General features: G+C 49.6%; 1 protein-coding gene across 1 annotated transcript in view; it reads left to right on the top strand.

The window, feature by feature from the left end:
- ITPKB (inositol-trisphosphate 3-kinase B) overlaps positions 1-24,271 on the top strand; it is a 68,311-nt gene that overhangs the window by 33,617 nt on the left and 10,423 nt on the right. Inside the window, exons 3-5 of the mRNA XM_027659342.1 lie at positions 18,497-18,596; positions 19,214-19,427; positions 22,416-22,620. Coding sequence (XP_027515143.1) covers positions 18,497-18,596; positions 19,214-19,427; positions 22,416-22,620 — 519 coding nt within the window. The remainder of the gene's footprint in view (positions 1-18,496; positions 18,597-19,213; positions 19,428-22,415; positions 22,621-24,271) is intronic.

Raw genomic sequence — 24,271 nt, forward strand, 5'->3', positions numbered from 1 at the left:
GTGGCAGAATTCCTATACCTGCATTTCACTGTCCTGCTGAGGGTGACTTTCATGCACTGGGTGAACACAAGACAGCAATTCAGGGAGAGGTGTTTGGGGGCTGTGGGAAGTTGGGAGGAGAGCCAGGGCACACAGCTGGCTCCAACAGTCTTAGTGACAGTGTGTCCTCCCTGATGCAGGGTGTGTGGCAGGGGTCAGATTTGGCCTTCGTGCAGAAGGACAGGATGTTTCTGGTGCAATTCCACACACTGGTGGAAGTGCATTTCCAGGGCAGAGCTTTGTCCTTTATCAGGTTTTGTACATCCATACACTGCCAACAACTCGAGCCATTTTGGATATACATGCTGGATGCAGCTGCGCTCATGTGACTTCCTGGGCTAAACTTTGTTACAGGGGGAAAAGCAAAGTCTTTGTTTACCCGTCTCAATGGAAAAGTTTAGTTCTGGCCTGTCTTGCCAAGGAAGGAAGGAGTGTGCCAAAGTGATAGTACAGTGAATTCTGACTGCTGGTGGACCAGGGACGGAGCTGGTGGCTGAGCACGCCATCAGCATCACACCCTGGCTGTGCGGGGCTGCCCTGGGGCATGGAGCTTCAGGATACAGGGAGCATCTGACTCTTTCTTGGCTCTTTCCACTGTGAGAAATGGCCACAGTGAGGTGCTGGTTGAGTCTCTGTTGTCTGTCCAGCAGAAAATGAGGAGGGGGAGAAGCAAGCACTGTGTGTGTCGGATAGGAATGGCTCAGGGGGGAAAACATCTTTGGCCACATATACACAGACGATGTAACATGGTGCATGGTGGGACCCTGCTTGGTTTTGAAACGCCATCTTAATTCAGGTAATCACAGCTGTGGTATCAATTTTCTCACTTACTGTGTGCAGCTTTCAGCTTTCTCAAAGCATGCAGCAAATGTGTGCAGCACCCACTGTCCACAGCTACCTGAAGGGCAAAGCTCCAACCCTGAGCTTTAGGGCATACTTCCAGTTCAGGCTTTGTATTCCATTTCTTTCTGTCCTCCTTCCCCTTATTCAGGTGTTAGTAGCTGCTGAGCATGGGATGTTTGGTTGACATGGGATGTTCAGCTAACATGGAATGCTTGGCTGGCTCTGCTGCTCTCTCACAGGGCTGAAAGGCACAAGTTGCCCCCATGGCTTTCATTTACATGGGTTGAAACTGTTGCAAGGTTAAATTACAGCCTGGCAATGCTCCTGGGTGCTTTAAAAGTTGCAGACTTTAAAAACTGTCTCCAGAAAGTGGCTCAAACAGGACTCTGCAATGGGAAACTCATCCATGGTGAATTTACCGCATGCCTTCCTTTCACAAGCTGCTCTCCTGTGGCCAGCTGGGGCAGGGTGGTTCCCCCAAATCACAGCCGTTCCACAGCAGCACAGGAGTGGCAAAGGGCCCCACGCAACCTGAACAGGATCTCCGGCGTACAAAGGGCAGGCTTGTGTGAAGAGAGGGTGGGTTTTTTTCATATTTTCCAATGGGACCGGGAGACCTGGGGCTGACTCACTATATCCAGCTCTTGAAACCAGTCTCTTGGAGTATGCAATTTTTTATATTGTCCTCTTCTCGGTCTACGGAAGCGACAGTGCTGTGGAGTGAAGGATGGTGCCCCACATGTGCATTACCCGTCCCCCTGCGTCTAAAGCTTTCCACTTGAAACCAAGAGCCCACGCACTGAGCTCTGCTGCCAATCCCAAATCCCAGCACTGATTGCTGTGCGCCTGAAACACAGCTGCAGCTCCTCTCCTGATTTTGTCCAGATCCTCAGTTCTATGAGTACTTCTGGTCCTTCCTTTTGGACCTGCTTGAACTCAGATTAACAACCCTTTAATGGGACCTGCATCTTCCAAAGGAGTCTCTGTTAGCTGCTTGCCATGGCTATAATTTTCCAAATGCTTTCAATAACTCTTTTTTAACTACCTCTCTCTACAGAAAACCAAAATCTCTCCTCCCACCTTCCCCTCATCTAGCCAGTCTCTGGGATGTGCTAGTCACTGACTTGAGAGCACTTTGTTCTTGTCTGGCACATCAGCAGGTGTCACAAGTAGTCACCTCATCAGCACGCTTTTTGTCAATATCTCAAACACCCTGTCTATTAAAAATACTAAAAATACCTTAGCTCATTAACGAGTCACTGTTTCCAGCATATAAACTTTTCCATTCCAGAACGACTCACTGTAATGCCCTAATAAGCTTACAGTTGTTTATAATCTAAGTAAAATAGGACACCTTCCATCTACTTGTGCCATGTCCCGCCCGTGACTACATGAAAGGGGTGGATGTGTGCTGCTGTTTCCGTAGGCATGTGTTAGCCAGGATGAAATACTTTTATTTATGGATTTTTGGTTCTTCTTCTACCCACTGCCTGGGCAACACCACTCACTGATGTAGGTCTTGTGAGATTTTCACATCTGCCCTCATGAGCCAGAGCATCAGCTGCTGCTGGGTGTTGAGGGTCCCTGCCTTCCCGTCATGCAGGGGTGGGTGGGCTGCAGTGAGGGGCCAGGCAGTCACTAGCTGGGCACAGCATCTTTGCATAGACAATTACATTCATGACTGGGAACGGAGAAGATTTAGCCACAATATTTGCATAGCTCCTGTGCAGAGCTCTGCAAGCATTGGTACCTAACCCCAGGGTGGCAGTTGTGCCCTTGGCCCAGGGCCCATGTGATGGAAGAGGGCTGGCTGCAGTTTTCTTGCCCATCTTGGAGATGCCAGCTCAGGAGAAATGGATCCTTCTCCCTGGTGGTCCTGGGAACGTGTCCATAGTTAGCTGTGCGTCCGGGCATCTAGTACTGTTGTACATGATCCAGGAGGTGTGAGCCTCCCCCACTGATGATGCTGTCACTGGGACTCAAATACCATGTGCTGGCCACGATTTAAAATGCTCTGCCTGCTGTAAGGGAGCACGGAAACATTTTCAGTAGTTCTGAAGCTGTAGCATTAGGAGTGCCACTTTCTCATGAGTAGCTTTCTAACTTGTTTTCCATGCAGAGAGTCCTGGTGTTTGTGCAGGTGAAGGAACAGTGAATCCAAATTGGTTTTATGCAAAAAATGCAAATATCGCTTTTATTAGTAGATCACCATGCAACAGGGACAGTACATTTGCAAAGCAATACAGCTTATTTTCTGCAAATCTCTCCTCTTCATTCCATGTAAGGCTGGGTATCCTTGACCATTACATCCTTGAGAGGCCCTGGCAGCCACATGCTATTGCATGGAGTAGTGACTTTGCAGTAAAAAATAAGGTCTTATTCTCCCCAGGCCAAAGAGTGGCTCCAAATAGTGCTAGCAGCCAAGCAGTGGAGCTCAGCAAGGTTGCCAAAAACCAACCATTTCCAAGCTGAAATACTGAAAGCTAACTTGTGATTTCTAGTTGATCTTGGTACTGTTCAGTCCGAGACTGTGAAGGTCTCATTGCTTTTCTGTAGAGAGCTGGGCTTGTTTTTCATATAGAAAATCTACAAGGGAGATATGAGAAACTTCTAGTGATCACCCCGTAGGTGAGGCTGCCTTTCTGTAGCTTCCTTCTATTCCTAACAGGAGTAATTTGAGAGCTTGGAAATGCCTGATTTTTTTTCCTTTTCTTATTTTTCCCTTCTGGAAAGGAAGGTTTCCCAAGCCATGATTCAGTACCACTGAACTAATACCTTAGGTTTACGCCTGTGTGCTGGTCCCTGCCCCTGAGGACAGGATTGCCACACTTCGAGCCAGTGGCATGGCTTTGTGATAGCAGCTGCAGCCTCCCAGTACTTGCACAACACCCCAGAATGGTAGGGGAATTAACCCTGCAGGGCAGGAGATCCCTGCATGGGAACACAACACTGAGATAGCTTCTTCTGTCCACACCAGGAAGGGACAAGAAGGATTGCGAACACAGCACACCATAACTGAACCAAAGAGGAAGCACTGACCCTAATATGTTAATCCTGAATGGTCACAATGAACTTACACCATGAGGAGCTGTGTAAAACTGTCTAAGAGTTAGCTGGACTTCTAGGGAGTATCCTCCATATGCTTGGTGCTCCCCAGCTGCCCATCTCTTAGGCTCTAGGGAGGATAAATTAACACTGCATAAATTGCTGTGTCTGGCAGCATTTAATACCTCACAAACCTGGCCTGCAGCTCTGAGCTGTGTGGGAGGCAGATAAGCTGTGACCAGAGGTGTCACATAGAGCTGGCTTTCTGCAGAAGCTGGGCAGGCTGCTGCCTCGAGCTGCTGCTTGGAGGACCATCCCTGTGGTTGTCAGCACCCAGCAGTGGGAGAGGAGCTTCAGAGCTGAGGGTGGATTAAAATCAGTCCATGAACCATGATGAAGAGAAACCTGACCCCTAGATCTACCAAAGCATGGAGGTGGGAGAGACTGTATGGCAAGTGACTGCTCTTGGATGGGGTCCTGTTTCTGCTCAGGCTGTGCTGCTGCTCTCAGTCCATGCTGCAAGGCAGGGATGTGCCCCAAGTGTGAGCAGGGCTGGCTCAGCCCCCTTAAATAGCACTGAGGATGAGGGCACAGCGGTGGGGGGGGCATCTCTGTGGGTGGGACCCCAGTGAAGGGACTGGCAGCAGTGCCTGTGCTAGTACAGCCACAGTGCCCTGGTCCCAGCATGCCCAGGTACCTTCTGGAGTGAGTGTGTCAGCACATCCTCCCCCAGGAGTCACAGCTGTGCTTCCCAGGGAAAGCCACCAGGAATTTTTGGTTCTCCACCCGTACCTCGCTCTGCTTGACTTTTCTATACTTGCACTCTGAGAAGAGTAGTAGTAGGTGTGCCCTTTTTTCAAGCCAGATCTGAAAACGTGCACTCATTTATTCTGAACAAGGCAGATTTCTGGCTCCGCTGTGCACTCCTTCTTTCAAACACAGCGTAAGTAGCACACAACACGCCTTGCAGAGTCCTGCCATCTCACTGATCTCTCAGTTGCTCGCTCAGGAAGGCTACCTCCTGCTCTGCAAGCTTCAACACCGTGTAATGGAAAAATGTAGAAGTGGGGCCCGGCTGTGCGTCAGCGGGTGCCTTGGCAACCTCCGCCTGCACTGGGCTCTGCGATAGGCGCGCGGGGCTGTCCGTCACCACCGGGGATGAAATGTAGCATTAAGCATCCCCCCCCTCCCTTACGAGGGAGAAGAAGGAAATACCAGGGTTTGCTGGTGTCACTGGAGCTTGCCGGGTGCTAACAAAGCAGTAATTTATGAGCGTTGCAAAGAATTTCATCGTTCTTCAAAGCAGGACAGAGGCATCTGGCACTGGGCCATTGTGTTTGTATCAGTACAGGAAAAACACTGAATTTCTTCAAAGCTGCCACAGCGTTTCCTATTTTTAGGTTAACAATGCCTGTTTTGCTGTACAGCATCAAATGTCAACAAAGAATGAAGATCTATTTATGTTGCTTTATTGTAAAGCTGAAGCAACAGGAAGCCATGAGCCATCTGGGTGCCTTCTGAGCCCTCCAAAACCTCCATCCCGAGTCAGTTTTAAAATGCACTGTGTTATGGCCATGCCTGCTGATTTGCTCTCTGATGGGGGAAGAAATGATGGGGATTTGGGGGTTTTGCTTTCCTGTCCTCACACCCTTCAAGATACTCTGCAGGGGAGAGAAAACAAATGACTAACTCTAGATTGCGCTTGTGTTCAGAGGCATGTTTTTTCTTGCTGTCGTTCGTGCTCTCCCTTTTGAGGCAGCATCTCAGCACCAGTGTGCACCTCAGTGTGGGTGCCTGTGCTGCTGCCTGCATTTTCAGTCAAAGGGCAGGCACTCGCTGGAGAAAGGGATGGTGCCAAGGGCCCTCTGTGCTCCTGAGGATGAGAGAAGTCAGGAAGGACACCAGCTGTACTGTGTTCTGCTACAACACTGTTGGAGAAAGCCAGTTTTGACAAAAGTTTCTATCATTAAGGACTCCTTTAATACAGGAGCTATAGTTGCTTGCTTACTAACATCAACCCCAAAGGAACTGCTGCTCTGACATTCGTATTTCTGAGTTGTAGAATGTAGGACATCCAAGCTAGACATGTGGTTTAGGTGGTAAACTGATCCTTACCTTGCTGCAGGAAAACACTTGGAGCATGAGTGGTGTGTTATAACATTGCAAGTAATTTTCCTGCGAGGGCAGGTACCAAATGCCTGTAGGGGGGGCACGAAGCAGATCTTGGCTCTGGAGGATGCTTGGCACCTTGGCTTGCTGAAGTGGCTCATCGAGCTGTCACTGAGTGAGAGGAAGCGGCAGTGCCTGCCCTCTCTCCTGGGTGTCTGCAGCAGCCAGCTGAGCTGTAGGGTGAAGTCCTGGCCACTCACTGTTCACTCCCCCAGCCTCCTCCACTAGCTGCTTATTTGGGAAGGAACCTCCTTTTTCTCTTTTTATTTCGGTTTGTAAAAAATAAAATTAGAAAAAAACTGTTGGAGACAAAGTGACTAAGTGCTTCGTGTGCTGCTGAAGGAAATGAACAGCAAAATGTCTGAGGGGATAAGATGACTTAAGTCTTCTTCCTCCTCTTCTGCTTCCCTCACCTTCTAAGAGAAACTAAACATAGTTGCCTGCAGTGGGAGAACTTCAGCAGCCCACAGACACAGCCTCAGAGATCGTGGGTTTGTGCCTTGCTGGAAAACCTGGTTGTTCAGAAGATTGGGCGTCTTCCCTACATTAATCTCTCTTCTCCCTTGCTCTTCCCCCAAGACAAAATATATTTAGAAATTCTAGGACACAATGAGCTAAACTCTGGCTTTGTTACACCCATGTTTATAATGGGTTCATTGTATTGCCTCTGCCAGTGCCCTTGCGATTTTACAGTTAGATATAACTACCCTTCATCTTTGTCTCCTTTTTTGGACCAGAAAATGCTTGGGCATCCTCTTCAACCATAACAGTTCTGTTCCAAGAAAGACTATCTGTATTTTTTTATGAAACCCACGATCTCTACCTCTTTAAAGGATGTCACACTGTATCATGTTGCTCGCCTTAAAATAGCCTCTTTCAAGAGAAATGTTTAGTTTAGAAACAATTTCCCTTAAAAAAAAAAAAAAACTGAAAAGAAAAAGAAGCAATCAGATCTCTGGATCTGTCTTTATAAATTATGAACCTGAATCTCCTGGGTCACCCTTGGGTGATGCTGTTTGTGGTCAGGGTGTTGTCAGCATTGCTGTAGCACTTAGACCCTCTCTTCCTACATCCGGGACTCCCACATAAGGCACTTACCAACTCTGCCATTGCCTCAGCTGAGCAGTGTTCCTCCCCAAAACCCCAGCATGCTCTTGTTTGTGCCTGTGCCAGCATCAGCCCCCCGGGGTTACCTGCATTCCCAAGTGAGCTGACTTGGGAGGGGCAGGGTGTTTCTCCCCAAGCATCCTCTCCCTGCTGCACACCCAGGGATTCAACCATTACAGAGGTGATTTTCCATTAATAATGCTCAAAAGAAAGTTCCATTTTCCTGTTTCAGATGAGCATTTCCCTTTTGGGTTAGAGAAACCTCTTCCTCCCCAGCACCCTGTGGAAGGCTGTAAATATACACCGAAGCAGCAAATTTCTTTGCTGGCCCCTGCATTCCTCCTATCACCAAAAATCCAGCATCCCCCCAGCTGGCACCTTTACTGGCACCTCTGCACCAGCTCATGGGAGATCAGGGCCGTTTATAAAGGAGCAACATGATTTTTCCTCAATTTCTTAGGAGTTAACAGATGAAATCCTCTTTTTTCTTCCCCCGCCCCACCCCTGCGTGTCAGCACATGGTTGGGTTGGAAAATCCAACCCCGTGTGTCGCACCAGGATGTAAGGTTGGGTAACCTTCTCTGTGTCTCCGAGGATCCTGTCCTTTTCCCTAAGGGCTCAGGGGAGTGGCGGGGTGCAGCAGGGCTTGTCGGCTCTGTGCACAAGCTTCAAAGGCAGCGTAAGAGAAGCGGTGTAGGAGCTCCCGTGGCAAGAAACCTCCTTGCCTGAATGCCGTGACAGCTTCTTCCCCCACCGCCACGCTGCCCTTTCCCCGGCACAGGGTTGCCCAGCCAGCTCTTCGGATGCTCTCACACCGGGCAGGCGTGGCAGGACATCGGCTTTGGCGGCAGAGGTATGTACCTGGCCCTGCAGAGGTCGAGCTGCGTTGCTAAAGCTGGCATTTTTTGATGACTCATAACTGAAATGGTTAAGGGGTGTGTGTAGGGCTCTGACTGGGAAAATGAAGCCAATGATAAAATTACTGCTGGTTCTGTGCTGAGGTCTGCTCGCTGTCAGACCTTCTGCTGCAGCGGGCCGGGGGGCAGTGGAAGTGTGCTGTTAACTGAATTCCTCCCTCTGTCACGGTCTCCAAGGTCCCACACAGCTCAGTGGCTGCACACAGCCGGTGCTCTTGCTCTGCTGAGCTTGTCCGCCCCCTGTCCCCACCAGGCTGGGTGAGCCCACTCCTGGGTGTGGCAGTGATGAGCAACCTGCCTGAAGGAGCAAGAGTACAGTATGGGTCTGCATCTGTATGGATAGGGGACAGGGTAATCTAGCTGAAGTCAATGGAGACACACTCCCTGTTCTCAGCCTGACACTGCTGTGTGGAGAATTGGGAATGAGCAGCTGAGCGTGAGAGATGCTCCATGTTTGAAGCTCTGTAATTAGCTTGGTCTTGCTGTGCTCCTGGGAGCCCCTGGCTCTAGCACAGTCTCTGGCTGATGTGCCCAGTGAGCAAGGAGTCCCTGCAAGCAGATGCTTTTAAAGTGTATTTGTGCTTCTCATACCCACTCAGGGCAGTGCAGCTGGAAAGCTGCTGGAGGAGGAAGGCTCAGGGCACCCATAAGGTAGGCTTGGAAGCAACCATGGCAAACGAGTTTATGTCTGTCTCATTCTGGTGGAGACAAGCCCTGTGTGTTCCCACAAACCCTGGTGCCAGGAATAACAGATGCTGAGAGCTGTAAAAGCTGACCTGCACTGTTCTTACCTGCACATCACCTTGCAGCACACGGGGGAACTGCTCTGTGGGTGCACAGTGCCTGTAACAAATCTTTCTTTGCCTTGAGGCCTAGGCCACTTTTTTTAAATAGCCCTTAGTGCAGTTTTAAAAGCAGAACCTCTGAGATGCTGTGCTAAATCTCCTGGGAAGATGCTTTGGGCACTGTGAGGTGCATATACAGCACGTCTGCAGCTGCGAGGAAGATGCTGCATGGCACGTGCCTGCAGCTTTCTGGCTGCTTGCAATGCCCCTGTTTTAGCAAAGAGGTTTCCCAAAGCCATCATCTTTCTAATATGCTTCTTCTGTAAGGATCCGAAACCAAGGAGTGCCAAACTGCATTTCCACTCCTGGAGGAGTTTGTCCTGGTTGCTGATTATATTTAGGAGCTGCCTAGGAAAAGAGGACTGTCCCATGACAATGAGTTGGGGGTGCTGGGGAGCTATGGCCAAGGCAGGCTGGTGCTCCCACCAGCTCCTGTGCAAGCAGAAACTCCTCCAGCCACTTAGTAGAGGATGTGAGGTCTCAGCTCCAAAGCAGGAGAGACAATAAAACTCCCAAATAGTACTTAAAAACATCAAAGTGCTATCTAAACATGAGGGACTCCAAACACAAATGAAAGTGCTAAACTGATTTAAAGGGGAATTAAAAGGTCATGCATGTTGAACATTTAGCTTTAGAGTTTAGTCATGTTTATGAAACTTATAACTGCTCTTCTAAATCAGCTTTTTACTGTTCATATACCCAGTAAATGTCGGTATGTTCAGGGCTTATGACTAATTTTTAAAATTTTCTGTTCTAAACAAATTACCGCAGCCATAGCCTGGCCCTTTTTTTCCTTCTCTTCCATCTCTGCCTTCCCACTCTACTGAAGGCACTTAAAATGCATCCAAACATTTCACTTGCCCTTGGAAAAGAGATGCATTTCTCACTCATATATTCCACAAAGTGAAGTTCAGTTATGGTCAAACAGCAGAAGATAGGGAACTCACTCCATGAGCGGGAAGAGCAAGGAACAGCGATGGAAATGTTTTCTGTGTCCAAGATCAGCACAGAGTGCTGGGGGTCTCAGCAACAGCAAAGCTCAAGTCTACAAGCCAGGCCTTTCTCATCCAGCTTCTCGTGCAGATTGCCTCACTAACATTGCATGACTTGGCTTTTGCTTGTGTATCATCAGTGCTTATGGGCATTATGCTCCTAGGGTGTTATATTTACAGTATCCGGGTCAATGCCCTCTGTGCAATGCCAGAGGAAAGACTTCAGAAGGCTACAGCAGCACTGGAAGTCCGTGGCAGCCATGTCTCACCTGTGTCCACCCTGCCTGAAAATGTCAGACTGAACAAATGAGTGATGTAGTATCACCACACCATAGCATGTGCCTGCTGTGAGCCCCAACAGGGAAGGAAATCTGTGTCCATCCCCCTCCTTTGGGACATGAGCTCTGGGCATTTTAGCTCACATCATGGCCCATGTCAGAGAGCAGACTAGTCCATTCCCAAGATTTCTGTGTCTCCTCCTGAATCCAACGGAAAGAAATCAGACTCAAAAAACAAGCATTATTAGTTGCTTTGTTCCACTCGTTGATGCTATTCCTCCATTTGGAGTCTCTGACCCAAAGTGCCTCTGGACAGACTGTAAATGGTATCATCCTGGTTTGAATCTCTAAAAACTTACCTTCAAATTGTAGAAGAGAGTGTTTGATACCCATGTCCTGTGATTAACTCTATCTGCCAGTCTAAATCAGCCAGATTGGAAACAATTGGGACTTTACAGTACAGCTCCCATCCCACCTCCCTGACATGTAAGAGCACGTCTTGTGCACAGGTTGTTTCTTGCAGGAAGGCTCTGCCCAACCAAACCACTGCCCTCCAGGACACTGCAGCTCTGGCCTTTAGGCTGCTGAGATGGACTTTAAATCAAGCAACCAGAGACCAATGCAGTTGTTTAGTGTCACAAAGGGCATGTCCACGTCTTCTGTCTCAGAGAGCATACGGAAGCTAGCAGCAGTTTGGGATTTTTAGTGGCAGGGTTGGGACGGCTGCGTGGGTCCTTCCCCACCAGCAGCATGAGAGTGAGAAGTGCTAAAGCCAACAGAGGCTAAGGAGCCCACGTCCCCAGCTTGTGGTACACTGCTACAGGAGCTGATGAGCAGAAATGATGCTGTGAGCCAGAAAGACGGTGGTGAATACTCCAAAACTGGGAAAAGGATCAAACACAAGTCTCCAGATGGAAACAGAGCAGTTTCCATCAGAGCTGATGACAAGTTCCCCGATACAGGGATACAGGGTCAGATCTTTGGACAGCATATCCCGTTTCTCAGTTGGACGCCTGATCTGGCTGCCTGGAGCTCTGTGCACCACTGTGTTGTACAGATGAGCTGCAATGCTCTGGGACCCTTCTCATAAATCATTTTGTGATTGTGGTGGTAGCCCATTTTTGGCTACCAGCAAGGATTTTTACAACCTCCTGGCTTTTAAAAACTAGCTGCTTGCAGAGGAAGAAGCACTGCACTGCTTAAGCAGCAGTCCACCAAAAGTGATTAGCTGTTTCTGAGTTATTCACTTACCTTCTCCAAGCTGCAAATTGCTTAACAAACCTTATTGGTGTGTACTTAATGAGTAACAAATACATTTGCAGAGATCTGGATCGGTTCCCACTCAGGAAAGTAGGCTGAACATGTCTAATGCTGGCAATTAATAATTCAACTGACTTTATGGGAGAGTCACTTGTGGCTGATCTGCATTAGGAGGTTTTCAGCTTTGCTGCGGTACAGGCTCTCCATCAGGAAGAAATGCCTCATGGAGACAACTGTAGCTTTGAGGCTCAGCTACTCAGCTCCAATGCAGGCTTTGCCTTTGCTCTTACTTAGGCTTTTTTTGCTTCTTTCCTACTTTGCCAGATTGGACGGAGAGGTCTTACACCGTCTCTCCTCTCCATAGCCATTAGCCCTAAGCGTGGTGTTGACGTGGCTCCCACGCTGCTCGTGCTTTGTGGGTGAGGAGGTTGCAAATGTCCTTACAGGCGATGGGTGACTCCTCTGCAGCCGGCTCCCACAGCGCTCCGTTTCCTCCCATTGTGATAGGGGAGGTCAAGCTGAAGTACTGCTGCTCACTCATCTGCCTTTGCTGCTTCTAATTCTCCTTGCCTCCATCACAGGCAGGAAGAGGGAGCCTGCAACAAGCTCCTGTTTTTTTCCAATACACTGGAATATTTTTTCCATGATCCAAGCAGATGTTCCTGGCTTTCATGCATTTTTGCTGAGGCTCCTCTATCGCACATACTGATCTCTTGCAGACGGCAGAGAAGCACTAGCTTTATCTCTATGACCCTCTACCCTAGATCTTTGGTCTTGGTGGGACAACTCCCTGATCTCACTGGAGAAGAGGGCATTCCTCACAAAGCCGGTGGGGAGTAGCTTCCCTCTTGTGAGAAGCAAAATTCTTCCTGGCTAAAACAGGACTATTCTGAAAAACAAAGCATCTGAAGTAAAAGAATGCACGTATTAGGATTTTTTCTCTCTGTAAAGGTGGTGGAGACCTTGGAAAGTAGCAGATGCTACTACGCCCCAGCAGAAGTTACTACGCCCCAACAGAAGTTACTATGCCCCAAGAGAAGCTACTATGCCCCAGCAGAAGTTTCTATGCCCTAGCCATCAAAATAATTTATCTAACAGGGCTTAGGAGTTTGGACTAGAATTTCTAGGCACCTAGAAGTGCCTTTCAGTCATCAAACTACATTTCCTTGTATTAACTTTAGTGAAGTCTGATGTTGGGCCTCACTTTATCTTTGCTCAACAATGTCTGTGGGACGTGGGACTGGCATTGCCTCTGCCAGGTTTTGTGGAGCTGCTGAAACTTTTCTTATATGCCTTGTGTGACTAAACCAAGAAATGCCCCCTGATCCAAAGCCCTCCCATTGCCAGCTGCTCCTCTGGCCAAAACAAAGCTATTTAGCTGTTGTGAGGTACAGAAGGGAACACACTGGCGAGGATGAGAGGAGTTTGTGCAGGAGGACGACAATGTAAAATATGGGCTGTCACTTGCTGCCAGGATCAGGGTCAGTGGTCACAGCCTGTGTGTTGCTGAAGCAGTCACTGGGCTCTCCCTATTGCTGCCTGGACAGAAGCAGCAGTTCCAAGGGGCTGGAAGATGGCAAAGCAGAGCAGAATATGAGCCCAGCTCTGCACCATGTTAACTATCACGCTCTGGAGCACGTCACAGATTTTTCATCTGGAATCCTGAGTTTTGGTCACCCAGATGCCAGGACGTGGATGCCAGGAGGAAGTATTCCATGGTACCTGCCAGCTCTGCCCCGCTGCCCTCCGCGCCCAGCGTCCGGCACAATGAACAAAGCTGGCCTCCTCGCCACGGCTGGAGTGACAAGGTTTTTCCCAGTCATGGGAAACAGTCATCACTAGGGAAACCTTTACCACTTTTTAAAGACCAAAAGAAAACACATTCATTCTTTTAAACATGGAAAACTAAATGGCCTCTTTTTCCTTGGCTGCATATCCATGGCCGTGGAGCAGGCTGACACAGAGTGAACTCTTTGGCCAAACACTCCCCCCACTCATTTAGTTATCAAAAAAGAGAGCTCTCTGGTGCAAACTCTACCATTCTCAGCTGCTTGCCGCACTGGTTTTTTAAACCAGAAAGGCTCAGGGCATGAGGAGTGACTTGCCAACCCTCTTACTTGTGAGTAAAACATCTTGGAGCCCTCCTGAGCTGTGCTGAAAGCACTTCCTGCAGGGGCCCCTGTCACCACAGCACTACAGCTTCATTTCTCTTTCTGGAAGAACTGGAATTGAAGCCCCCTGGAGCAGGGCTTTCTCAAAAGGGAATGGAAAGCCAGAGTGTCACTCATGCAAGTCCCTGGGCTACAGCAACTCCATTGAAGCCAGGGGAAGCAGTGGGCATTGGTGACACTAATGTCTCCTCATAGTTTTCCTCCATCTCTTCTGATCCTAGGCTATTTCAGGATCTTCCTGGGAGAGAGAAGCTGAAGTTCTTTTCAGAATTGGGAAAATCATTAATTTAACACTGCTCCCCCTCTTTTCCATCCCCTGCCCCAGCTGTGTAATCTTGCCTCTAACCATGCACACTCTAGTTAATAAAAAACACTGAAATATAGGTTCAGTTCCTGCTATTTCCAGGAACATTTGGTCCCATAAAACCATAGGAAACCATAATTTCAGCAAATTAAATCAGTTACTGCCTATCTCTCTGGCTGAATGCATGGAAAGGGAAGAGCACCCTGCTGGCTCCATGCATGGGGAGTAACACCAGTCAAATTCCACTAGTGTCCGTGCTGGGAAAGGGAGGCAACAGGCAGTCCAAGAAAGGCATGTCTCCTTTGAGCAGACATTAAAGGAATACCATGTGCAATAGGGAAAATGTACAGTGAGCACGGAGCTCATCAGTCACTTTTTGTTTAATCTATTTAAACACAATATATCCTCTGACCTTCTGGGCTGGCACTAAATTCTCCTATGTTGTTCTTTCCATACGAAGCTCTATTGACAGATGGGGAAAGCCTGGAGTTTGCTTTAAGCTTCAGATAAGTAAAGTTAAACATGCAGCAGATAAAATTGTTTTCCCAGCACTCCTCTCCCACTGACCAATTGTGGGTGCACACTAGGAGGGCTTAATTCCTCTGGCTTGTATCCCACCCCCAGGTCAGGGCACTGTGCTCTGCGGCAAGCAAAAACTGTAAGAGGGCAGAGGCAGAAGCAGAGGGCTGCAGAAACCCTGGAAAATTCATTTTTAGAGTTGGTTCTGACAGTTGCTGAGCTTCATTTCCATGTGGCAGACTATTAGGGAAAATGGTGCTGCTCCTTGCTAAATATATTTCCAGAGTCACTAAATAATTTACTTAGCAGCTAATCAGTTGGCATTTGCTGATGCTAAAGCAGGTTTTAAATTAAAAGTGTCGAATTGCATCAGACACCTCGTGCATGTTCTTTGCTTATACAGACTCCATGCTTTTGCTTTGTCTGCAAGAGTGCAATTGGTCAACACAGTTTTGTGAATTTTCTGGGAGGTCAAGAAACCACAGAGTTGGATTTGGGGAACAGCAGGGTGCCAGGGTGCCACAAGCAGGTGCAGGCTTTGATCATGCAAAAGAGTTGGAATTGTGGTCCCCTTTCAGCGTGACAACCTGCGGGCTCACTTCCTTGCAGGCAAATGAGAAGAGCACACATCTGCCCTTCACGAGCATCACTTGGTAACACCACCTACAAAGCTATTTTTTCCAGAATGGTGAAAAATCCTTTAGTCCGAGTCTGGGGAGTTATCACAGGTAACACCTCCACGTACGTACAGCTGTGCCTGTGCTCCTGGATGTGCCAGCAAATAACTCCTTGAAATGTAAACCAAAAGTTACAGAGAAGCCCAGAGGCGATAACCTTATGGTTCCCAACAGGCCGTGTTAAAGAAGATTTCTTTACTGTAAATAGCTTTAATGCTCCTTTTATCTATTAATAGCACCAGGCAGGGCAGGAGGCAGCAGCCCGCCGAGCGCAGAGGGGCTGTTTCCTCTGAGGGGCCGTGGAGTCAGACTGGAGTGGTGTGAACCTTGTGGCTCTGATTTTCCATGGCCAGTTGAAGGAGCCTGACACAGAGTTTGGCATGACCGGAGATCCCAAGCTGTCGGCTTTCAGATCTCTGAACACACAATGGTGTCTGAATAAAGAAGCTCTCAGCCATTCTCAGAGGCTGTGAAGGACCCTCCAGATGGTTAACAGCCACCTAACATCTCTCCTGGACCTCTAGGGAAAATCTAAAGGCTGACTTTTTGGAGCCACTCTTTACCTAGGGAGAATTTTGTTAGCTTCAGGCAAAGGGGGTGGCAGGATCCCTGGGGACATTTACTAGGGTTGCTCCTGTTGCTCCTCCATGGCCCAGACTCCACAGCCTGTTGGCAGCCCCAGAGAGCAGACAGGTGGAGTCATGCAACTGCTGGTTTACTAGAGGAGCTGCCCATTGCAAAACTCACTGCCTTTTGAGCAATAGGACATTTTGTATAGATCCCCAGAAAAATTGGACCCAGCAGGCTGCTCTGCAAAATGAGTTGTGCGTGCTGGGCAGTAACGTACCATGGGCTGAGGGCACAGGATAGCTTTCTTTTGATGAAGCAAATGTTCCCTCATTACACTGGGAGTGGGTTCAGGCATAAAACGAAAAATCTGATGACTGCTGAAGGAATTGAAGGATTTGGAGAGAGGAATTGGTTCCTCCTCTCTCCTGCAAGTGCCCATGTGGTTGCCCCTGCGAAGTCGGGGGGAAGATGCTGCGTGAAGCAGAATTGTGGGTGACCCCTGTGGCAGAGGCATCTGGCCTTGCAGTCAATTTCCATCCTCAATATAAAAAAGTCATTACACACGTCCTTAAAACTTGGGTTGGAAATGCCTGGCCAAAGGTGTGCCTGAAACCAGGTAAAGCCCAGATGAAAGAGTGTAAGGGATGGGGATGTGTTACATGGTCCTCATGCAGCTGTTTCTGTCTCATTCAGCTCAGCAGAAGGGTTGTAGTTGTGTTTTGTGTCTCCAGGGGACTCAGGGTCATTCCCCTGCACTGGGAGCAGTGCTGGAGCAGAGTTCATTGCTCCTGGGAAAGCCCTGGCAGGGGCAAGCCACCTGCTTTAGGGGCTGCTTTCCTTCATTCTGCCTGTGTTTTGAAGTACCTCAAGGTTTTAACTATAAAGGTCTAACCACTGAAAAACAAAATCTTGGATTGGGAAGGCGTGTTGCCTTGGCATGTTTCCTGGGACTGAGTGACTTATGATGCTGTGCTGGAAGCTGGGGGAGGACTCCTTGTTTTAGAGGAGGTGGGTCACTCTCATCTACAGTCCAAACTGCCTCAGAGACCTTTTCTTCCCCCTTTTTTTTCATGACATCAGCCAGGACTTGATGTTACTATTTTAAAAACAAAAGGAGGGGACACCCCCCCGCTTCCCTCCTGCTCTCTGCCAAAAGGAGAACAAAGAACAGCTAAAGCGCACAAGTTCTGGCACTCTCTTTGGAAATAAAAACATTCATCCTCATGTCAGGTAGGGAACTGCCCGACCCCCCTGCCAAAGCAAGCAAGCTGGGCGGCAGAGCAGACCCATGGCATGGAGAAACCTGGGCGAAGGGGATGCCCGGTGTCACCCTGTGCTCAGCAGCTCCTTGCCAAACTCCTGCACTGCTGTACCAGTGCCAGGGTGCTCTGGGACGCTCCTGGCCACGGGCAGTCTGCCAGGGGAGGGCTACCCTGATCCTCCCGGGCTGGGAGGTGGGGGAGGATCTTTCTTCCTCCCCTCTCCCACCCCTGGTCCCTGCTGCTTGGTCAACCCCTGCATCTCCGTGTGATGTGTCCCAGCTCCCCAGCAGGGCTGGTGCACAACACAGGGGTCACCCGGTGTGATTTCCATACTTTAGACACTAACATCTTTGTCTGGCTTCTTCCTCACCATTTAAACATGTCAGCAGTTCCCAGCACGGATTCCTGTGCTGTGAGTTCACCCCCAACAAGCATCCAAACTGCAAGTTGGGGCTGCTGGCTCTTCCCTGCCTGTCTGCGAAGCATTACTGGAACAGGGGCTGGTTCTCCAAGCATGAGGAAGAGATTACTTGCGCTTTCTGGAAAGCTCCCTCCCATGCCTTCAGAGTGGAGCAAATGAGGATAATTTATCTGCAGGCTTCCAGCTGAACCCAGAAGCTTGGAGCAGCCAGAACTACGCTGTCTGTTTGTCCCAGCTCCCACAAGAAGGCATTTTTCCATTGTTGCTGTTGTATATTGTTCACATGATTTGTTTGTGCCATCACCTTCTGGGGCTGAGATAAGAAGTCATCCCCCTGCCTTCTACTGGTGGTGTGTTCCCCAGAACAATCCAGGGGAAAACTCTCTCAGGAAGGAGCCTTTGAAGGAGGCCTTCGTATGTCTAATGCAGCCTTACAGCCATGTAAATAGCTTTGTGCAATCTATCTGGTGAGAAGCAGAATATACCAGACGGGAATTGTTCTCTAAACTGCAGTTATGGATGGGCCAAAGCGGGCGGATCAGTGCACGTGGGTCACCAGCATAATGGACACAGCAGCTGCCTTTCAGGGGGAACAAAAGCCAGGCAGTGAGCCTCTCTGTGCCTGTGCGAGCGGCTCTTGTTCCCGGCAGGAGCTGGAATTCAGTTTTGTGGTCGGATAGCAATCCTGGGTTCTCTTCTCCGCTCCATCTGCTGTGATCTAATGCAGTGCTCAAGGATGGGTTAATGTCCCTGCTGCTTCCGCAGGGGGATGCAGGGAGAAAAGACAAGGCGGTATGGATGGCTGGGCCCTCTGCAGCAGAAGCAGCCAACTGGAACAACACTGTAACACCATCCACTTTAGTGAAGTTACTCGTGATTTTTGAATGTTGAGGCCCAGCGGCTCTGGCTTGGCACAGTGCAATGGGAAAAGAGCAGATTGTCTGTTTGCTTCCATCCTGCGCTGGCTCCGGTGCCTCTTTCCCTGTCCAAAACAGCTGCGTGCTGCCTGAAGTGACTTTACAAACAGTAAAGGCTTAAAACATTGCATTCACCTTCATGATTTTTTTTTCCCTTTAGAGCAAATCATGGCGGAAGATCAAGAATATGGTGCACTGGTCCCCGTTTGTGATGTCTTTCAAGAAGAAGTACCCTTGGATCCAGCTAGCGGGACACGCAGGTACAGAGCATGGGGAGGGGCAGAGTGGTGGAAAGGTTCTTTATTATCTCAGGTTAATGGGCTTTGTTGGCCTCGATTACTTCAGATTGCTGCATGAGTGTCACAGCTTGCAGCTCCCATGTCTCTAGTCCAGGAGAGGGACTTACCTAAATGCTAGGGAGGGTGATGTGAATATGCAGTGCTCTGGGCTTTCAGTCTCCCAGGGCCAGCAGGTGTTATTGCCACCTTTTTCTCAAGCAGCAGAAAGCCGGGTCCTTTGGGTGAGACCCAAGCCCACCTCACGATCAACAGCAAAGCAGATGATGCTGCCCAGCACGAAGGTGCCCCACACATGAGCCTAGAGACAAAGGTGTAAACCTACTGGAGAGCACACAGAGGCTATGAAGCAAATGTGTTGAGTGCTGCAGGGCAGGTCTCTGCCCTCTTTGAGGTGTGACAGTGCTGGTCATAAACCTCCGGCAGCCCAAGCTTTTAAGTCACATCCTGTGGGGACTCTTTTTGAGTTCAGGTGTAAGTGGAGATGCCTCCAAGGTGTTGGGCCGCCCTTCTTGTTTTGAGAAGGCATAACATCATCCCCCATGCAAAGCAAGTGCCACATCATCCCTTGTCACTCTCAGGTAGTTTCAAGGCAGCGGCCAACGGCAGGATCCTGAAGAAGCACTGTGAATCCGAGCAGCGCTGCCTCGACCGCCTGATGAACGATGTCCTGAAGCCGTATGTTCCTGCCTACCACGGCGACGTTGTCAAGGATGGGGAGCGATACAACCAGATGGAAGATCTGCTGGCTGAATTTGACTGCCCCTGTGTTATGGACTGCAAAATGGGGGTCAGGTGAGTGGCTTTGGGGATGTTATGTGAGTTTTAAGATGGGATACCCAAAGCAAATGCATCTCCTGGGTAAAACTGCCTGAAACATGCAGGTAAGAACACCAGGCTCATCTGTCTTCAGGAAAAGCTAAGCCAATAGCATGAGGGAGAGAGCCATGGGAAAGCCTGGGTATGGGAAGGACACATCAGGCTCCTTCCTTCTCTGCTCGTTGACTGTCCTGCATGCTGGGAAAGTGGTTTGGTGTGTTGGAAGGGACAGCACTCTGTTTGGGTTTGGGTATATCAGAATGGCACAGTAGCTTTTAAGAGTATGGAAGCCTTCCTGTCTCTGCCACATGAGGACACAGTCATGGGTCAGGGACCAAAAGGTGTGGGAGATCCTGTCCAGGGTTCCAGGGGTGTGAAATAAAGACACTTGAGTGGCACAACTTCAGTGAGCGAGAAACTTTCCCTCTGCTCACGCTTTGCTCCTTTGCGCACTGGAGGGATAAAATACGTGTGCTAAGTAGTTTAGTGCCTTTCATGCAAAGCTCTTGAAACGTTTCCTAACAGATGAGCAACATTACCCGTGTCCTCCTCGAGAACCATCTACAGATACTCCAGGATCCCAGGCTGCAGCCACTTGGCCAGCAGCAGCTTCTGAGTGAGCGATGCCACAGCTGACAAGGGTGTCCAGAGCAAATGTGAGCAGGATTGGTGACCCCAGGTGGCTGCCAGTTTTGGAGCAGCTTCAGGCCACCACTCGGCCCTGGATCTGCTGCAGGCTGGCAACAGGGCGGGTTGAGACCCCCCTCGCTGGCGAAGACACAGCCCAGACGTGGTGGAGACACTTGCGCTGCTGGAAAAGCTGATGCTTTCTGTGGGAGGGAGGAATCTTTTTTTTCCCCTCCTGAACTCCCGATGTGAAACTCGAACTGGCGTGTTGGGCTGTCGGCAGGGAAGAGGCGAGGAATACTTTCCACCCGAGGGGCGGAGAGAAGGGCAGGGGGCCCGGCGCAGCCACGTGGCCCTGGCTGGCACATACCATGTTGCTGTGGGAAGGAGACAGGACCCACTCTGGACCCAGAGACGACAGCCACCAGAAGACCTGCTGGTCATGCTGCCCAGGTGTTCCTACAGCTGTCTGTGGGAGGAAGAAAGCCTCCCACGAACAGATCACAGGCCGGGTGATTTGTGCACCTGTGGTTTTGGGGCTCAGGCAAGCAGAACAGGGAAGGGGGCACATGTGCTGGGCCTCATCATCCTTAAATAAGATAGTGCTGTGGGAAGAGCTTGTAAGGGAGGGTGAATTGAGTTTAATGCTATGGCGTGGGGCATCCCTATGGCCGAGCAAATAATCTAAACCTGAAAGCCATTAAACCTGTCATCTGAGCCAGGCAGATGCAGGTTTGGGTTTTTTTCTGCCAACCTGGCTTTGGGATGCAGCAGCCTACTCCAGTTGCTCCTAAACAAAACTTTCTCTTTCTTAAGCCCTGGTGATGGTTCAAGCCTGAGGCGACAGGGGGGACAAAGCCACAGAATTAGATGATCCCTCATTCTCCTCGGGAGGAAATCTGAGGAGCATGACCAGCGCTTGTAGCACAGTGCTGCTTTATTGTGCTGTTTTATTCCGTATGTCCCAAAATCATGGGTTTGGTGATCTCAGCTGAAGACTTTAATTTCTTTCATCTGCAGTATTTTTCACAGGGACTGATGCCCTGGAGATGTCTGCTCAGTGATCAGCGCTTGCCCTAAGTAAAGGCACCATTTTCCCTTGCTAAGCCTGTGGGGGACACAAGAACATTGTCCCACATACTATGCCTAGAATCCTTCCCATGTGTTTTGTTTGGTTCTGGAGATGAACCGAGCATGAAGTGCTGGGATTTTGGCACAAGGGACATGGGCAGAGGGCACTGTCCCTCTGCAGAGCTGGGCATGGCTAGTGGGAAGTGTAGAGCAGTTTGGATTTGGGCGGAAGGAGGTGACAGGGTCATTCCTGTGTCCTTTTGCTGGGACATCTCACCCAATTTGGTGAATTGTTTGAAGAGAGCCTGGACACTTGCCAGGCTGAGCCAGGGCAGGTTTGGGAGCTGCCAGATGAACTCCATACTGGTTTATTACTGCTGCAGGAAGTATTACTTTGTGGATGACAGTTTTCTGCATGCCAGAGTGCAGAACTTCACCAGTGTGCTCCTCTGAAGGATGCGTAAAACCAAGGTCTTTGCATGCTCCTCTACACCTTCCATTCTCCTTCCCTCATTTCTCCATCCCAGCTGCACCCCCTAGTCTGGGGGTGATGGTAAGCACCTGGCTAAGGCTGCATGCCTTCCTCTGCTCCATCTTGCAGAGAAAGCTTTTGCTAGATAGTCCACTTAAAACAGACCTATACTGGGCAAAATCATCATCAGTGGAACAACCCTGCATGAAAACACCCCATTTAGCAGCCAGTGAGGCTGAGCCCTCATGGTGCACAGAGTGAGGGGACAGAAGAGCAAAAGAGAGGCACAGGAGTGGCTTTGGCCCACGACGGCCAACCCTCACAGAGAGCTGCAGCTAATGCTGAGGGCTGGGACGTGGTAACCTCCTTCTTGCCTTCAATTCAGCTGGGTCCCAGAGTTTGTGGGCCATTTCCTGGGCACATTTTGAAACCCATGTTTAGTTTGTCACAGCCATGTCACTGCTCAGGGTTCCTGAGCGTTGGGGAACAGGCCCCCCCAGACAAAGAGTGGCAGCAGCAAGGCCATGAGCACCTGTGAGAAAAACTTCCCTTGTTGTTGCCAAACTGGTTGTGGTTCCTTGATGAACTGAAAAGATAGCAGGTGTTGATGATGGAGTGATAATTAAATCAGGATCAATTCACCTGCAGTGAGGCTTGCTCCATTATTTCCTATGCTGCTCTACTCCTTAGAGATCGGCTATCTTAGATAAGCCTGATTTCTGAGGTAAGGGCTGTCTGTGGGTATATGGCACCTCGTGTGGCCCTGCTAATACACCCCCCACTGCTCCTTGCAGAACATACTTGGAGGAGGAGCTGATAAAGGCCCGGAAGAAGCCTAGCCTGAGGAAGGACATGTACCAGAAGATGATTGAGGTGGATCCTGATGCCCCTACAGAGGAGGAGAACGTGCTGCGGGCAGTAACCAAGCCCCGCTACATGCAGTGGAGGGAGACCATCAGCTCGACTGCCACGCTGGGCTTTAGGATCGAGGGGATAAAGGTGAGTCTGCTCCAGTTCTGCAGAGCAGAGGCGTCAGCTGCTGGGAGTGCTCACTAACCAAACTCACTCACAGAGGTACACACTCAGCGTGCTGGTGGCAAGATTGTGTCACATCTGGACACACCCAGTGTCTGCAGCCAAACTACCACCCAGGCACCTCGCCTGGGGCAGTGCTGCTCTTGTGAGCTTACAGTTGAGCTCAGGGCATCCATGCAAGAGGACAGTTTTAGTCATAATCTCATTAAATCAGCTGCTTGCTTGATTTCCCTAACTGCAAAATGCAAAGTGCCATCCTCCAACTTGAGGACTCAAATTAGTTGTTTGCTTTTAATACTACTGTGCCACTCGGCTGAGCCATTAATCCAAATCCCAGTTTGAACATGTGCCGGTCTGCGGTTGGAGCTGTGAGCTTAGCCACAGTCAGTAAGGAGGGTGTATTTACACTCCTGGCCAGAAGAATTCAGCAGCTGAGCCCTCTGAAATGGGGCGAACACACACAGCAGCACTTTCTGTCAGCACCTGCACACACGTGTAACCTGCTGGCTGTGCTTGCTCAGAGCAGCGCTCGCATTTCTGGAGATTCCTGATGGGATGCTTTTGTGTTCCTATTAGATGAGCTAGCCCAGGAGATTTTCTCCTGGTGAGCAGGCTTTGCAGTGAAAGAGATGTCTGGAATGGCACTTGAACAGAGTTAGGTCTGTAACCGCAGAGCAGTTGCATTAGTGATACTACTTGCATGAACATTAGCAATGGCATATGCCTTCTGATAGCCAGCCAACATGAATTAAAGGTAATATCACACTTGAGCCAAGGGTTTCATTGCATGCCTGGGCATGGCATTGGCTTGGCAGCCAAGAGGAGCTCAGTCAAGTTGTGTTTGCGGTAATTCAGGCTTGGGCTGCTGCTGAGGGCCCAGGTGGTAGCTCCGGGCAGCCACTTGCTCTTAGTGGAAGCAACAGCCCAATTTCTACATGTATCTTGGTTAGAGGAGTTTCTTGATCACAGATAGTTTTTCTCCTCTCTGACTTGTAGAGGATTGTCCCAGAGTGCCCATCTGGGTCTCAGTGGCCTTAAACTCCTGCACCTCTCCTGCTTGGAGATAGCAGTGTCAAAATGATAGAATTAAAACAAATTAAGCCATTCCCTAGTAAAGCCCTGAAACCAGATTTTGTAGACTTTCTTGGTAGTGTTTCACTTCACCAAATAGCAAACAAATGCAGGTATTAGACCATGGATTTAAAAGCTGATCAGCAGGAGTGGGTCATTCAGAGCTGCTACTTCCTATTACCCACATTCCAAACCACTGGTGGACAGGGAGTTGTCACCTCCTCTGTGCATATTGCACACAGGGAGGAGGACAACCCCTTCATTTAGCTCTTTCAATGGCCAGCAGAGGACAGTGCATTTAGCTCTAACTCAGCCATTCTCAGAAACCCCTGGAGGAGCATTTGGGCTGAGCCCCTTTCAAGAGTTTCCTGTCAAGCAATGTGAGGCACTCCTGTCCATCCCATGCCTCTGCCTGGGATGCTGCCAGTCGTGCTCCCCCACAACAACTTTCTGTGGTGCCTACATTGGGTCAGGGCACTTGCCTGCTCATGCAGCTCTTCCCTGATATCCCCAGCTCTCCCAAAGACCCTTTTCTGTGAGCTGC

Source organism: Corapipo altera, unplaced genomic scaffold (assembly GCF_003945725.1).
Source record: "Corapipo altera isolate COAL_440 unplaced genomic scaffold, ASM394572v1 48, whole genome shotgun sequence".
Lineage (NCBI taxonomy): Eukaryota > Metazoa > Chordata > Aves > Passeriformes > Pipridae > Corapipo > Corapipo altera.